The sequence below is a fragment of the Conger conger genome, chromosome 8, assembly GCF_963514075.1.
Source record: "Conger conger chromosome 8, fConCon1.1, whole genome shotgun sequence".
In the NCBI taxonomy this organism is placed as follows: domain Eukaryota; kingdom Metazoa; phylum Chordata; class Actinopteri; order Anguilliformes; family Congridae; genus Conger; species Conger conger.
The window spans coordinates 52,424,644-52,441,667 of NC_083767.1; the positions used below are offsets into that span (position 1 = coordinate 52,424,644).

At 38.8% G+C, this 17,024-nt stretch overlaps 1 protein-coding gene across 1 annotated transcript; it reads left to right on the top strand.

The window, feature by feature from the left end:
* The first annotated feature begins 2,127 nt into the window (after positions 1-2,127).
* Positions 2,128-15,686, top strand: LOC133134862 (solute carrier organic anion transporter family member 1C1-like). Its single transcript, XM_061251391.1, has 15 exons — positions 2,128-2,267; positions 3,705-3,773; positions 4,302-4,443; positions 4,761-4,893; positions 5,132-5,256; positions 5,668-5,814; positions 6,561-6,659; positions 8,477-8,725; positions 11,116-11,280; positions 11,695-11,890; positions 12,731-12,896; positions 13,300-13,481; positions 13,714-13,778; positions 13,886-14,000; positions 14,217-15,686. Exons 2-15 carry the CDS (start codon positions 3,723-3,725, stop codon positions 14,437-14,439), a joined length of 2,058 nt encoding a protein of 685 aa, XP_061107375.1. The 5' UTR covers positions 2,128-2,267; positions 3,705-3,722; the 3' UTR covers positions 14,440-15,686.
* Positions 15,687-17,024: the final 1,338 nt, after the last annotated feature.

A 17,024-nucleotide genomic window follows, 5' to 3' on the forward strand; every position in this document is an offset into this window, starting at 1 on the left:
AATTGTTGGAGAAACATAGAACAGCTACATGTATCAACAATTTTGAAAAACGTCAATTGAAATAAAGAGAATTATTTCTGTTTTACCTAATTGAGTAAAGTTGCTACACCTGATAGTAACAACACCTTCTAATAATTAGTTTAAGGGGATATTTTCTGCCTCCTAGATTTTGAGTTCAGGAGCCGCCACTGCAACTGGTTTGTTGTAAAACACAAAAGGAACTCTGCGATATAGTTTAATCTGCGCCAATCAAGAGAATTTCAACATGGCCAAAGAGTGCTCGTTGTAAAGAAAAGGAGACTAGTGAATAATTTCTACAGCGCAAATGACCAGGCCAGATTAATGACACCACTTTGAGCCGATTCGGAGCATGTTGGGGTGGAAGATGGCGTCATGGATAATAATAAAACGCTTCATATCTAACTGAACATAATGCCACTTAACAAAACAAATACAGCACACACACATCTATAACTGGAGAACAGTGTAGGAATTACAGCCCTTTTTATACATTTTAGGGGCTGTCATTATTTTCATTATTTTTAACAATCCTTGAAGTGATCCATCCATATATGCTACATATCTGACAACAGAATGATGGTTTGAGGCTAATTTGATACCTTGGACCCTTTACGACTTAAAGCCATTTAGCCAACAAATGTTTTCTCTACTGTATCAGCATAATTTACAGATGAATCTAGTGCCACACCCTAATTCCCATTCATATGCAAATAGTTTTAGTATCGCTTGTAGGACAACCTGAAAATAAGATATCCAGACTCTGATGATGATCTGATGATCAAGACAGAAATATTGCATAGAACTATGAATATTAATAAGTCCATCACTGATGGTTTATAGTCTTAGCAAGGACATGCATCTTCTTTCTAGATTAAAACTATTTGCACTAATATGTGTAGCCTACATTTCTTTTCTTTCTTTTTTTATAAACCTAAACGCTTGGTTGTTATCCGGTCTCCCATACTCAAGGAAACTCAGAGGAAATCTCTGCCAATTCTTAGTGATTGAAACTGATTTTTCTCAATTGTATTAATCATTTAACACATGTGAAGAAGCGTGTTATTTTCCGATTGATTATCCAGAGCATTGGCACGCAATGGAAATGAAATAAAACAGCTTGAGATCAATGTTTTGTGCCCCACCAATTTTGAGCGCAGGAGACGCCATTGTCAATTAGGTAAAACGAGAAACAACTGAATATTGTGCACATTTCAATCTACGCTATTGTAAATTGTGGATACAAGTAGCTACTCTTTTTTCCGCACACTGAGAGAATATAGAATGGCAAAGATCAACAATAGGGACAGTTTATAATTAAAACAATCTTGAAACTCAGGTTAGATTACCTTTATTGCAACGCAATAGCTAAATACGACGTCGTCCTTATTAATTTAATTGCATTGTACACTTGACGAAGTGTCTGAAATTTAATTTATTAATTTCTGTAATATGGTTGTGAAGAAAGAAGCTATGCGTTTACCTGCCAATGGGTTATTCCCATCATTAGCAAACTTGTTAATAAAGGAAAATGATTTAAACCAGTTCAAGACCAGTGATTAGTTTAAGGGGCCTCCTCGATTGCCAATGCGGCTGGAAAGTCGACACACGGCGTTTTATTGCAGGGATGAGCAACTAAAGTTCGGGAGGGCCGGTTTGTATTCCGAATTTTGCTGCCACCAGTTACCCTGGCTCAATCAGCCAATCAGTCTTATGCACCATGACCGGTTCACTCGTAAATCAGACCACAATAAAATGCTATAAAACAAGAACATAAATAGAAAAGGTTGGTGTGTAATCCAGGAATAGATCCGTTACACTCTCAGGGTTTGCAGAGTGGCTGCCCAGAATAAATGACTCCGTAGTAGACGTGTAGCCATCTTGTAGACATTATGATGCAGTGAACATCAGAAATCAGAAAACTAAGCATTGATCACAAACCATTACGTCATTCATCGATACTCAGCCTGTACGTTGAGGTGTCAATGTGTTTAGGGCGGGGTAATACTGACTTTTAACCAGAAGGGCGGTGCAAAGTTTGACAACCTAGGCCTATTGATATAACCCACAAGTAAACTGTCCTCCAGGTTCACGTTTGTTCGAGACCTTTTCACAGAATCAACAGGGGCACTCGGTTACTGATTAGACGGGATTTTATAACATCTCAGATGACCAAAGTCCCGTTTGGAAAAGCACCAGTAGCCTACCCATCTATCTGAAGAAAACAGTCCCTGCAGTTCTGGTCAAATGTAAGCTATTCTATTTATTTAATTTAGAGTACCCTTCTAAAAACATTTTTTTTTTAATCCAGGGTTTTTCTAGTGTCTGAGTGTGATTTTATGCTTTGCAATAATCTGGGTCTTCAGTCCCTAAAAAGGCACTTGGGAATGTTTCATTGTTGTATCTAATATTTAGTTAGATGGGGGTCCAGAGGATTGGGCACAATTTACTTTTATACATAATACGTTAAAATATATGTAATGATCTTCATAATTAGAAGTGCAATTCAAATGGGACCAAAGCATCTTATACAACGTGCTATGCTTTTAGGACTGTACATTAGAACCAGTAGTTGCCAAACAACTTAAGGCAAATTAATATTTATGTTCTGCATTCAGTATACGTCCTGCATTACGAATGTAAGGGGCAACTCTGTTACCTGGGGATTAATGTCTCATTTTACTTATCTTCATTATAATTTACACCTTGGATTCTGATGTTTGTGTTAATTAAATTAAATAAATTATACACATCACTGAAAAATAACCGACCACCTACGGCAAATAAGGCATTTTGATTGGCCGAGACCTTGCAAACGAGAACTGATCGAACAGTTGATTTGTAATTTATGCAAGTAGTCCGGCTATAGCCGACCTGGTGACAAAAAAGGTTACATTGCATTGAGTAACAAGATATGTTTGAAACCTCTCCCAATATAACCATAGGAGAGGTTTTAGACATAATGTAACCGAGCGTTTTAACTATGGCAGTAATGATAACATAACTGACAATTACAATAAATGTGAGTGAGGAGATAGTGATCAAACGTTTAGGCTACCGTCTGTAATTCACTCCGTAAAACAACAGAAAGTAGCAAGAGGAATACACTTAGACGCGGAACGAACCGAGATGCGAAAATATATTCAGTACACTGATATTCTGTGTAAACGACATATATCGTGTAATACATTTAATATGTTGTTTTGCGGGACTGGCTGCAAGAACTAGACATGCCAGCTGTGACATTGAAATCTATTATTTGGCTTTTAGTTGCAGCAGGCACTTTTTGGCTGCGTGAAGATATTTTTCTCAGCAACAGGGACTATTGTTTCTCCTGTTTCAATGACTACATTTGTTTCTAAACTAAAAATAAACTGTCCATAGCTACATTACTGGGATAATAACCTGTGAACAATAATTGCCCTTCAGGTGGCACCACCCTGTCAGGCAATTATTTCCTCATAACTGACTTGTCCATTGAGTATTATCTCTTACTTAATAATGGAAAATGTATATTTTACCAGAATTATTTTTATTTCATTTTAAATATAATCTAGTCTAAACTTGAGCGTAGCTACTCTCAAGCGTTGCTGTGTGACACTGAATAAATGTTTAAGTTTTTGGTAAAAACCTCAGGTCCTGTCTGGAAATATTGTTTCTTAAACTGCTTGTTTACTTTGGTACAGCATCTTTCACTGATCACCATGAAAGTCGATGTCAAGGAAGAAAGAGGACCTTGTTGCCCCAAATTCAAGGTGACTTAATTTCCTTCCCTTTCACCCATCTCTAAAACATCACACAGTCTTTCACTATTTCCTTGAACTCTTACTGATAATCATTGATGCACACCCAAGCACCACACTTAACTCTAACTCTAGCTTTAAGTCAATTTACCACCTTTTTATTTTATATGAATTATATCAGAAACAAAATTGTGTCAGAGTACACTTAAGGTTTTTGCCTGCTTTAATGCCAAAGATATGAAAATTGACGAAAACCCAATTCCCATCCGTGACTGACTTTGGGTGCTGTCCCCCCTTTTTTAAGAGCTAATATCTCTAGAATGACAAATCCAATGAGGTTAATGTTTTGCATGTTCACAAAGTTGGGTGACGGAGTGACCAAAATTATATTTTCATGAAATTAAAGCACATGTATTTACTGTTTAGCTTTGCTATAATGGTGTTTGGATCTGGTCTAATGTTTTAATGTTCAATCAAACAAATCAAAACAAAAAAAATCATCAATGAGCTTAACACCTAAATGTGTTGTCTCCGGTACAGCTGTTCTTGGCCTCCCTATCCTTCGTTTACTTTGCCAAAGCCTTCCAGGGGAGTTACATGAAGAGTTCCATCACTCAGATAGAGAGGCGATTCGACATCCCCAGCTCCTTGATTGGAGTAATCGATGGAAGCTTTGAGTTCGGTGAGGTTCGAGCAATACAACACTAAGAGTCATTAACCACTGATGATCTGTCTAATGATAATCAAAGGCCGTAATCCAGGGGTGGCTTACATTGCTTACATTTCACCTATTAATACAGTAATGATAGATTTTTTTCTGCAGTGACCACTGCATTTGTTTATTTCACGTGCTATATACCTCTAGCACATATTTCAGCGGTGTCCATAGCAGCTCCTATTGTGTCTGTGTTGATTGGTGTTAGTGTGGACATTTTTATGCTAGTGTGAACTGTCCCCGTTACCTTGTTTCAATGTTCTGTTTTGTGCCTGGCTTCTCAGGGAACCTGTTGGTCATTGCATTCATCAGTTACTTCGGTGCAAAGCTCCACCGCCCACGACTGATCGGAGCCGGTTGTATACTCATGGCAGCTGGATCATTCTGCACTGCTCTACCTCACTTCTTTCAGGGCCAGTGAGTCTGACCTACGCTACACCTACACCACACGTGAATCTGCTGTGTACTAATTCTCAAGCCGATCATAATTAAAGCAGTAGATGCAATTGTGATGCTATTTTTGTTGTTTTGGCTATGAACGTTTATTTGTGAAGGCTATTTAAATCACAGACTCGTTTTCTAGATTTCTACCTGCTGAGAAATTGACAAACAGAAATATGTCACCCCTGTCTGTCCTTGCATTGCTCTCGCATAGGTACCAGTATGAAACAACTGTTACACAGCCCCAAGTCACCAATTCAACTGAGAGCATCCTTCCATGCCTGGCCAATCAGAGCCATGTCCTGAAGAATGATGAGAAATCAGCAAAGGGCATAGCAGGTACAGAACAACCATACCAGAGTTTAACAGAAAGAAGGAAATTATACTTATTACTGTATAAGCCTGATCTTGGGAGGATTTCATTTTGTTTTTTTACATAGTCCAGAGAAAGCAGTGCCCATAACACTGCAGTCAATAGAGGATTCATTCTGAGATCAGCATGCCTGAACCTGATGATTGTAATATGATACACAATAGACCCAAACAGATGAGGATATACATATGTTTGCCATTTCACAGGATGCTGAAAAGATAGCACCAGGCATGATTGATTCATATTTCAGTTTAGGCCAAAAAGGGTCAAAGTGTTTGCTCTTTGCTTTTCAAATGATACCTGTGAGAAAGTGTGGCACCTGGGACTGTACGACTTTCTGGGTCATGAGAGAGTAATGATGGGCTTGGCTCCTGTAGCGTGTGAGAAAGAGGCAGCCTCCCCGATGTGGATCTACGTGTTCCTGGGAAACATGGTGCGTGGAATTGGAGAGACTCCCATCACACCTTTAGGCATGTCCTACCTGGACGACTTTGCCAGGGAGGAGAACACAGCTTTTTACGTGGGTGAGTGCAAAAACTGTCTGTCATCAGGAAGTGAAAAAGTTGGTAAGTCGTGAGAGGTCCCAAATGTGCCTGAAACACGTTAAATATACATATACATTCACAGACGTAATATGCCCGTGAAGCATATCTGAAGTGCTTTCCTTTCCTGATCCACATTGATAGTAATGTCTGTTCTCTCCACACAAAAAGCCTGCATGCTGATCCTGATTTCACACTTTATTTAGCATCAGTAGTAGTCATCATGTAGTCTGATGAAGAGCAATTTGGCTTGGAACCTCACTGTTGGTGCTAAATAAAGCATGAATACAGGAGTTATCAGTGTGTGACTTTTATTCTTTAATTCTGGACATCACTCTGTCCTACACCTGACTAGTATATTTTTTCAGATGTGTTTTTGTTGTCTGTTTTCTCTGCCCAGTAATGACTGTCCTGTCCACTGCTGCCTGTGGTTGTAAAATAAGGACTGATCCTACTCACGTAATGTCTCATCTCTTTACTGCAGCCTGTAGTTATGATGTCAGGGCTTCTCAACATAGATGAGATATGGGATTTCTCCACTGCATACTGTAGTTATGATGTCATGGCTTCTCAACATAGATGAGATATGGGATCTCTCCACTGCAGACTGTAGTTATGATGTCATGGCTGCACAACATATATGAGATATGTAATCTCTCCAACATAGACTGTAGTTGTAAAATCAGGGCTGATCCATGTTGATGTAAGATCTTGTCTTTCCTCTCCAGCTGGTATACAAACTGTGGGCATTTTAGGGCCCATGGTTGGATTCATGATGGGTTCCTTCTGTGCCAAGCTCTATGTGGACATCGGCTCCGTGGATTTAGGTAATTTAACTGCACAAGAGACGACATGCGAATAAATGCTGATTAAGTGTGCAATATGTACTATTCTTACACTGTTATTGTTACAATACAAAATGATATTGTCTCTGTTTCATTTAGAACTAAAAAATGACTCTCTTTTAAAATCTTTTTGATTTCAGGTGCCCCTATAGAGAATTTTTGTGCCATTTTTAATATTTTGCATACCAAATTATTTAAAATGCAGTGTGCAGTCACTCAGATAGACCTACTGTACATGTGTTTTGTCATGCCTGATCAACTGCAAACAATTGATAAAATATTCCTCTTGTAGATGAAACACCTACATTAAGATTTAATCAGTTGTGATGTACATTTCTGTAGCTTACTAGCTTACTAGCTTACAGTGAACTAATTCCTGCATATATTGGTTGTGCTCTTCATAGAGAAAACAAAATAGAACGAATGTATCTTTTAGAGAAGGCAGTACACTAGGATTTGAGCTTTGAAAAGGCCACTGCAGCCAATGTTAAAAATGTGGCAGAGAAACTTTGCCTCAGTTGGCAAGCACTGATGGGTAAGCTAAACTATTGCTATTGCTTTCATTGGCCAGTGTCAAATGGTGAAATAAGTAATAAGTAATAAATAATAAGCTATGTTATTAGTTATAAGGAAATAGTATAACTGCAATCCACCATTGTTTGTATAAAACATTGTTTTACTGCATTTGATAAATAATGCATTTGATTTTCATCAATTTGAAAATAAATAATTTGGTCCTGACCCCCATCTAATATATTTGGACACGACTAAATGCAATAATAAATTTAAAAAAATCACTTTACCATTTGCATTCATCAAGTTCAGGTCGTACTTTCTTTATGTCCATAATGTGGTGCTCTGCTCTGTCATTGCAGTTGTTCTGTGTACAAGTAAGACATTTGGCATAACTATTTCATTATTTAATTCAGCCTTGATTGACCCCTGTGTTCTAAGAGGATAGCTGTTTGGATTAAAACCGGTATTCTGTTTGCATGTGAGCAGTGATAACAGTTCAAGTTCAAGGCCAAAATTCATCACTGTCCTTTCACCTCGTTTATATCGGAAGATCAATATCCAAACCACGTGATTTTCTCTTGCATATTGCTTCAAAAGACTGCTTTTGAAAAAAGTAAATTCTGTTTACCGATGTATATACAGATGCTTCTGTAGAGTGTGGAAGGGTATATCCAAAACATTGAATGTGACAGTATAATCAGTATAAAGCTGCATATCATGCAAGATAGATTGAAACAAAATGACTTCATATGAGATTGTACTACCTGTTGATTGTACTAATACCTACATATATTATATTTTTTCTTAAATAACGATTCCATATTGGGCTCTTGTTCACTAATCACTAGTCTCATACTAATAGCTGAAATAGCTAGGCAGCTGTGTTTCCATTCTATTAGTTATCAACTATTAAAGTTAAATGACTAGGTGCATTGTGTCTTACAGTAAATCATTATTGCATAATTTACACTTTTTGTGTGGCATTTATGAGTTTTCCTTTTAAATTGTTAGGAACTGTGTGTATGTTGTATGCATATTAGAAACATTTGAAAGTTTGAATAGTTTTTATTAATTTTTTATTTTTGTACTTTCTGTCATGGCAGTTCACTCAAGTGTTTTCTGCCTCCATCACAAAGTGTCAAGATTGGTTATAGCCATTAACAAAACTGAAACATTAAGTTTTTAAAAATATAGAAAATACTTGACTTTGCAGTGGTGTAGATTCACACAGAACATGTCTCTCAGAGAAATTGTTTGTCAACACCTCTTCATACCCCTTACAGACACTGTGTCCATCACACACCAAGACTCGCGTTGGGTTGGGGCCTGGTGGCTTGGTTTCCTGGTTTCTGGGTCTGTGATGCTTCTGGCTGCGATTCCATTCTGGCTCCTCCCCCGGTCTCTCCTAAAGCAAGGTGTGCAACAGGCAGAGAGCGCTGATGATTCCCCAAATGAACAGGACCACTTCATTCCAGAGACTTCCTTGCCTTCTGAAACCCCACAACCTGTTACCATTTTGGGGCTTGCTAAAGGTAAGAAATAATATTTTTTAACCTTCTACAAAAGTCCTCTATTAAGTTACAGTAAGAAGCCATGCTGAATAAGGCAAATAAGCATGAATACATTCACTAACACCGTACGTAACCACATGTATCCGTACGGCATAGACTATGGTACCAGGAGAACTGTTAAACATACGCTATCCGAACTGAATCATTAGCTCAGGAAATGAGAGCGGTCGTCTGGCAGTCGTAAGGTTGCCGGTTCGATCCCCCACCCTGGTTGCGTTGAAGTGTCCCTGAGCAAGACACCTAAACCAGAATTGCTCCCGACTGACTGGTACCAGCCTATTGCCATTGGTGTGTGAATGTGTGTGTGTGTGTGTGTGTGTGTGTGTGTGTGTGTGTCTGGGCGTATGAGAGGCATCAATTGTAAAGCTAAAGCTATATAAACAAAGGCCGCTATGAAGAGAAAAGACATACGAGCTAACAAACTGAGACAAAGAAAAGGAACGCAAAGTGAGTATTGATGAATGCCCAAATATTTGTACAACAGGACTATGGTACTAAGAGAACTGTTAAGCAGATTCTCCCCAGATGTCCCTTTGGACTTCTCTTAAATGCAATCTTGAGCAAGCCTTCCACAATCCACAATTATCTTAGTTTGCTCATATAAGATTTGACCTGGCCTGGCCTCCCTTCTGTCACCACCACAGACCCTCCTCCTATAGGAATGAGTGGGGGTGCATGGTATCTTGCAAGACAGCTGGCAGCAAAGAATAGATTTTGTATGACTGGTTATGCTCTTCTGATTGACCTATCACTACAGTATATATTGTATATTCATCTGTATGAGTTAAAGGTGATGGCCCTTCTTTCTACGATTCGACAGATAACCTTTCATTTAAGCTTCATCCATAATTCACCTGCCACAAACCATGCATGCTTACATACCCATCTCCAACACATAACCCCATCCTGTGCATATATACACCAACCTTTGATTATGCATGCTTATATCACTCAATCTAGTACATAAACAGTCCCCTCCAAAAGTATTGGAACTGCAAGGCCTATTCCTTTGTTTTTGTAATACACTGAATACATCTGAGGTTGAGATAAAAAGATGAACACGAGACAAGTGTTAAGAATTTCAGCTTTTATTTCCTGGCATTTACACCTAGATGTGTTAAACTACTTTGAACATAACACCTTTTGTATCAGACCACCAAATCTTTAGGTGAGCAAAAGTATTGGAACTAAATGAAAGTAAATAACCAAGACCACAGTAAATAACACTTCATATTTGGCAGCATATCCCTAGTGCATCAAGCATGTGACACATCACCAAACTGTTGCATTCTTCTTCTGTGATGCTTTCCCAGGCTTTTACTGCAGTCTCTTTCAGTTGTTGTTTATTTCAGGTGGTTTTTCACTTCAATCTCCACTTCAGGAGGTGGAATGCATGGTCATTTGGGTAAAGGGATGTTGATTGACTTGGCCAGTCTAGAACCTTCAACCTGTTCTCCCTAATGAAGTCCTTTGTTGTGTTGGCAGTGTGTTGCTGCATGATGAAGTTCCTCCCAATTCGTTTGGATGCATTTCTCTGTATGTTAGCTGACAGAATGTTTTTGCAGACTTCTGAATTCATCTTGCTGCTGCCATCATCAATAAAGATTTGTGAGTCCACTCCAGAAGCAGCAATGCAAGCCATGACACTTCCTCCACTTCCTCACAGATGAGCTTGCATGTTTTGGATCATAAGAAGATTGCTTCATTCTCCACACATTGGCCTTTCCATCACTTTGGTAGAGGTTAATCTTGGTCTTATCAGTCCATAAAACTTTGTTCCAGAACTTTTGTGGCTCATCTCTGTACTTCTTTTCAAATTGTAATCTCACTTTCTGATTCTTACTACTGATGAGTGGTTTGCATCTTGTGGAATAGCCTCTATATTGCTGCTCTCTAAGTCTTTGAACAGTTGATTGAGATACCTTCACCCCTGCCCTGTGGAGATTGTTTGTGATGTCACTGACTGATGTTTTGGAGTTTCCTCAACTTCTGCTGTCATTTTCCTTGGTCGACCTCTTCAATTTCTGTTGCTCAGTGTGCTAGTGGTTTCTTTCTTTTTCAGGACATTCCAAGTTATCCCCAATGCTTTTGCAATGGCTCTGATCGATTCTCCCAAAGACAGCTCTCTGCTCTTCATGTTAGTTTATTGTTAAGAAAAAAGCAGAAATTTGGATCTGTCATGTCATGTACATCTTTTGACCTCATACAATTGTCTTCATTGTATAGCAAAAACAAAGTAATTGACCTTGCTGTTCAATACTTACATGTTAACCCATCACTTTATTGAGTTCTTGTATTTTCTGCTGTATTAATTTCAGCACTAATTAAATGAATATATCCATGTTTTCTAGGTTTCCTGACATCTTTGAAGAGGCTGTTTGGAGAAAAAGTTTATGTGCTGATCGTTTCCACATCCGTTATGCAAGTCAATGGCTTCATTGGCATGATTACATTTAAACCTAAGTTTATGGAGCAAGTCTATGGCCAGTCTCCCTCCAAGGCCATCTTGTTAATAGGTTGGTTTCTCCTCATCACTGTTCAGTCAGCTAAAATGGTACAATGTAATAATAATTATAACGTTATTTATATAGCACTTTTCGAACATACAGCACAAAGTGCTTTACAAAAATGTACAAGACACAATGTCAAAAGAGACAATGCATTACTTAAGATCAAATAAAAATATAAAACCCATAAATTTATAAAACAGAAAGACAGTTTGGTCTCGTATGGCAAAGTTATTCTTTTGGGAGGTAAATCTGATGATATTTTACACCATCTATGTAACAGCTGTGACTATGACCAATACAATAGCAGCTCATTAGGTACAGCCTAAGATGTAAAATGTTTGCTTTGGTTAAAACATCAGCTGAATAGGACTAACTGCAATGTAAATGTAATGTATCTTACTTGTGACTGTCTCTCGCCAGGCATTCTGAACCTCCCTGCAGTGGCCCTGGGAATCATCACTGGAGGGTTTGTGATGAAGAGATTCAAGCTGGGAGTTTTGGGGGCTGCAAGAATATCCTTCTGTGCCTCTGTCTTTTCTTTCCTTTGCCTCGTCACCCAGTACTTTATACAGTGTGACAACGCACAGGTGGCTGGACTAACTGTGTCTTATCAGGGGTAAGTGCACTTAGCCCTGATCTGGTACTTTCTCTCATTTACTTTGACCTATGCAAAAAAGTGCATGTATTAAATGAGAACAAATCAGGTTTTTCATTGATAATAATTATATTATCAAAATGTGTCTGTAGACTATGGCGAAATGCTAGATTGTTGGACAGCATGTTTACATATTGAAGGAGAGAACAGTAGCTGAAAGGATGTACCATTCGGAAAGCTGAGGTACAGAAATTGTATGAATGTTCTAATGCAGTGGTGCCCAATCATGTGCCATGGAGGGCCAAGAGTATGCAGGTTTCAACCAATCACTTCCCCAGCTAAATTTAACACACTTTCAACCAGAGTGGAGGGAACTAATTAGTGTAATCAGCAGGTGTAGTGATTGGCTGGAATGAAAACATGCATACTTTCGTCCCTCCATGTTCTAACATGATCCTGCTAGTTTGTTTATTGGTTATTAAACTAGGGATTATAGCTACAAAATTAGATTATTCCTGAATGAAAATATGCGATTCAAAGAAACAAAGGATTAAAATTATTGAAATTGTTGGATTTTCACATCATATTCAGTGATGTCTATGTACCATTAGTTCGTACAATTATATTACATCACGATTTATAAAATAAGCAACAAATATTTTAGTAGTCATTGGTCCTATATTATAATATTAGACACAACTTTATTTTGATGATAGTAGTAAAATACTACTTTTCTGACAATGCATTAATAAATTCTTATTTTTACTGCCTTTTGGTAAAACTATGCTTTGCAAATTTTGCCCAGGGCTCCTAGATAATTACTAGTGTGTGGTTTTAACTGAGTTTAAATATTCTGCCTAGGGTAAAACAGGTGTCATACCAGCAGGAGAGCCTGCTGTCCCAGTGCAACATGGGATGCTCATGTTCACTCAAACATTGGGATCCTGTGTGCTCCTCTGGTGGGATCACGTACGCTTCCCCCTGTCTTGCTGGGTGCCAGTCCTCCAGTGGTGTGGGTAAAGGCATGGTGAGTATATCTTTCCATTCTGGCTTATGTTTATTTTAGTTTTATAGCAGTCGTAACCTGAGTGTTAATCTCTGTGTGTTTCGAGAATGCGTGAATCCATATACACTGAAGATGTTAAAGGTCCCATATTGTACAGCTTAGTATTTTATTTTAACCACCAGTATTTTATTTTAGGTCCTGATATCCGCAAGATGTTTTTGTGGTTTTAAGTACCAAAAACAGTCTCTGTCCAGTTCTACCTGTCCATTCTCCACCGTCTCTCATGAGCTTTACCAAGAACAGGCGGTTTTCGTGACTGTGTCTTTAAGGATCATTAATATCAATGAAACTCTTTTCTGATACTTAGTTTGTTTGATGAATCATCTCTGTTCTTTTGTGTGTTCATTTTTTTCTTGTCTCTCAGAGTTTCCACAACTGCTCCTGTATCGAGACATGGCCTGTTCCCTCAGTCAACTCCTCTGTGGTCTTGGCACAGTGTCCACGGCAGAACTGTGACAGCATGTTTCGATTCTACATGGGCGTGTCAGTGTTGGGGGCCTTTGTCTCTGCCTGCGGGGGAACACCCGGTTACATTGTCCTTCTCAGGTAAGGTCCAGCACAGCTCTGGAGCTCTACCTACTCATAGTCTTCATTCTGTTCTCAGTGGATTAGCCGGTGAGCAGCCTTGTGCATGTCTCTGTGAACTAAAAACTAGAATTACATAATATCCTGAAATATGGTGTAATGGAATTAAAAAAAAAAGGCTTTTATATATTTACAGCTAATATTTGTAATATTTATAAAGCAATGTTACATTGTTGCCGTAACTTGTGTTTAGGTCCATTCCAAAGGAACTGAAAGCTCTGGCGCTTGGCATGCACATCCTGATTGTCAGAGCGTTGGGTAAGAACTCTGAGAACTGTTTTCATATGGCAATGAGATGTCATGACATTTTCATTTTTCTGATGGTTTATTCTAATTGCGGCTGTTTGGAATGTGTCATACTGCAGGTGGAATTCCTGCTCCCATATATTTCGGGGCATTGATTGACAGGACATGTCTGAAGTGGGGCTCCAGTCTATGTGGTCGAGGGGCCTGTAGGCTGTATGATTCTGATGCCTTCAGGTGAGCCTCGCCTTTATACATCTTTCAAAATATTGCATCAACCCTAAATTCTATGGGACGGGAACTGGTATTGAATAAAAAACGTATTACTCTATTTTATAGTATTATTGTATAAATGTTTTCTTATATGGGGCAGCTAGCAGCTCTTCATTCTGCATTCTGTGGGACTGGTTTGTGATGCAGACTTGGAACACCTTCTGATCTGTGTTTCTGTAGAAATGCGTTCCTGGGCCTGATCTACGGTATGTACTCCGCATCCTTCTTGCTGTGGGCAGCTCTCTACAGAAGCCTGGTGAAAAAATGTAAAAAACAGGCACTGCAGGACCGAGCAGAGAAGTGTGTGCCGGAGGAGGACGAGAAGAACAACGTGAACGGAAACGGTGTTTCTGAAGCCAATCTGAAGGACGGTGTGGAGCCAGAGAGCGAGTGCGCCTTATGAGACATGCCTGTCTCTGCACTCACTGCACTGAGCTTGATGTTACTACACTCTCCCGCCAGTACACTGGATGCACCATACTGCACCTTCCCACCCTTAAACTGTGCCAAATGGAATTATGAGATACACCGTATCTACTTCACTGCCTCTATACTGCCTATACCTTTCTTACAGTCGCCATACATTCAGTGGCCTGACTGCCTCCCTACGTCTGTGCTACCTCGAGACTGCTGCGTTGTCTTGGTGTTCCAATGTGTTGAGGTGTGAGAACCCTGTGGCCTTTTCTTTAAGCACGTGTTGCAGATGGAGCCACAGAATGAGTCACATGAAGTTGATCTGTCCACGTTGCGGGTTCTGAGGTCTTTAAACTTAATGTCCTCTAAAAAAAGGCATGTTTTATATGGAGAATCTCTCTTCTAGGACTAGGCTTAATCCGCGTCTGCGAAACCGGCCCATATTGTCAAAGCTAAGCATAAACAGTACACAGAAGTTCACTATAAAAATAGGCAAAGAGTCAGAGAAGTTTAAGTATCGGCCTTTGAGCTGGACAAAGTCCGTCCATATTAATGTGTTGTGTTTGCACATACAAACACATGCTCATGGATCTTAGACTTCTACTCTGACATATTCACTCATATTTTCTGTCACTTTGACATGGTTTTAAATGCTTCACATGTAAGTTTCATACTTGCGCACTTGGTCTCTCTCATGCACACGCACACACACACAGACACACACACAGGCACACACACACACACACACACACACACACTCGCATTGCCCACAGTGCAATGTGATATTGTTACTCATTGTTATTGTTTCATTACCAATGGTTACAGCTTGTATATACACCTTTTATAGTTTAAAATTGTCATATGCCTTGTGCCATAATTATGCAATAATGGGTGTATGAAAATACTTGAATTATAGTGTAAGGCTGTTGTGTGTAAGGATGAATCAACAGTATTTTAATATATTGTAAATTACATTACATATTTTAATTTTTTTTACAGAAATGAATGTTTTACTGAACTTTTACAGAACTGCTTAAAAACCATACATACGTTATATAACATTCCAGTTTGAGGACAGCCTTTTAACCAACTTTGTTCGCTTTTGTCTACATTGTAAGAAATAATTTATGATTTCTATAGTTTGATTAATATATTTAGTTTTTACTTTGATTCATAATGCTAGAAATGTTGAACCAATGGTCACAATGCCTGGACTTAATAAAGCGTTTTACATTGTATTGTAGTCATAGCTGATATGTAGATTTGTATACTTTACTATACTTTTTCCACTAGAACAATGTACATTTACACAGTCAAATTGTTTCAGAGTCTTATTTGTTTTCTTGCTGCTGTGTTCTGGTCTTTTTCCATTACTATGGCAACTGTCCCAGACCAGTTCTGTAGCTGAAGCAGTGCTCTAACACCGACTGTAGGTGGTGCTCTTTTACTATGTTTACACAAATGTCTCTGATACCGACAGGCTTCACTTTGTACTCTTGGTGATCGAACCGATTGGACAAGTAAACACTCTAGTATTCAGTGCAAGTTTAATGCAGCATCGATGTGCGCAATTTCCATGAAAACAATTTTTTTTTCTCTTCTCACATTTTACTTTGTACAAATACCTTAGAGTATACCATATCTCTGCTAAGACTGCATGACTTAAATGTGTGCCGATTATGTTCAATTAAATGCCGTTATTACTATATGGGCCTCAAATCTGGAAAAGAAAGCATTGGTCTGTGCATTGTCAGCTGAATAAGCGTGTCTTAGGTTGAGTAGAAGTTGAGCATATATGTGTAAAGCAGGGTTACACATGAATGTTTTACTTCAAATTACTCTCTTAAGACTGGTTTACACTCCATTGCTTGAATGAAATTGGAGAATGTTCATGACCGTTCTAACATTGCCCGACATTGACTATGGCTGTTGCTTAATACATTTTTTTTTTTTTCATTTATGAAATATAAACTGAATGTCAGCAGCTGGTTGCAGCAACAATCGCCCCGACGGAGTACAAACCAGCCTTCAGACATACAGTATTTCAGGTTATCTTGTGTACTATACTGAAAAATGGTTTGCAAATGGTTTGAAAAAGGAGCACAATCTTTAACAGTTACAATTTAACTATTATACACTAGTCCCTGATTCTACATGCGTGAGTGACAGTTGTTTTGCACTGAGGTAATATGTTGTACCAGGCACTGAGACTCACCCTTGGTACTTGGAAAGGTCAGTATAAGGGTTTTTTGTGGTGGAGGGGGGGTGAGGATATTTGTATTTGCAAACCTAATACCTAAAGAGTTGGGTAGTATTGCATGTATATTCCATAACACAAGCAAAGTGACCTTTGATTGAGTGGACTATTAGGCCTGAACATGACATAAGTTCTCTAGAAATAGGATACAGTCTGTGTGTATACTGGCAGCAGGTATGGATTTGGAGTACTGTTTGAGTACAGGAGGGAACAAAAGGAAACCTGACTGCTGGGGAGGAAGGGAAACAAAATTCTTGCTAGCGACAGTGGCTAATGACAACATCTCACACGCCAAAAGCACCAGCAGTAATCCATGT

Excerpts from the sequence above, each read along its gene's own strand:
- LOC133134862 (XM_061251391.1), top strand. The coding sequence starts at position 3,723 with ATGAAAGTCGATGTCAAGGAAGAAAGAGGACCTTGTTGCCCCAAATTC. Across the intron at positions 3,774-4,301 it reads CTTGTTGCCCCAAATTCAAG|CTGTTCTTGGCCTCCCTATC; the intron begins GTGACTTAATTT and ends TCTCCGGTACAG. Across the intron at positions 8,726-11,115 it reads CATTTTGGGGCTTGCTAAAG|GTTTCCTGACATCTTTGAAG; the intron begins GTAAGAAATAAT and ends CATGTTTTCTAG.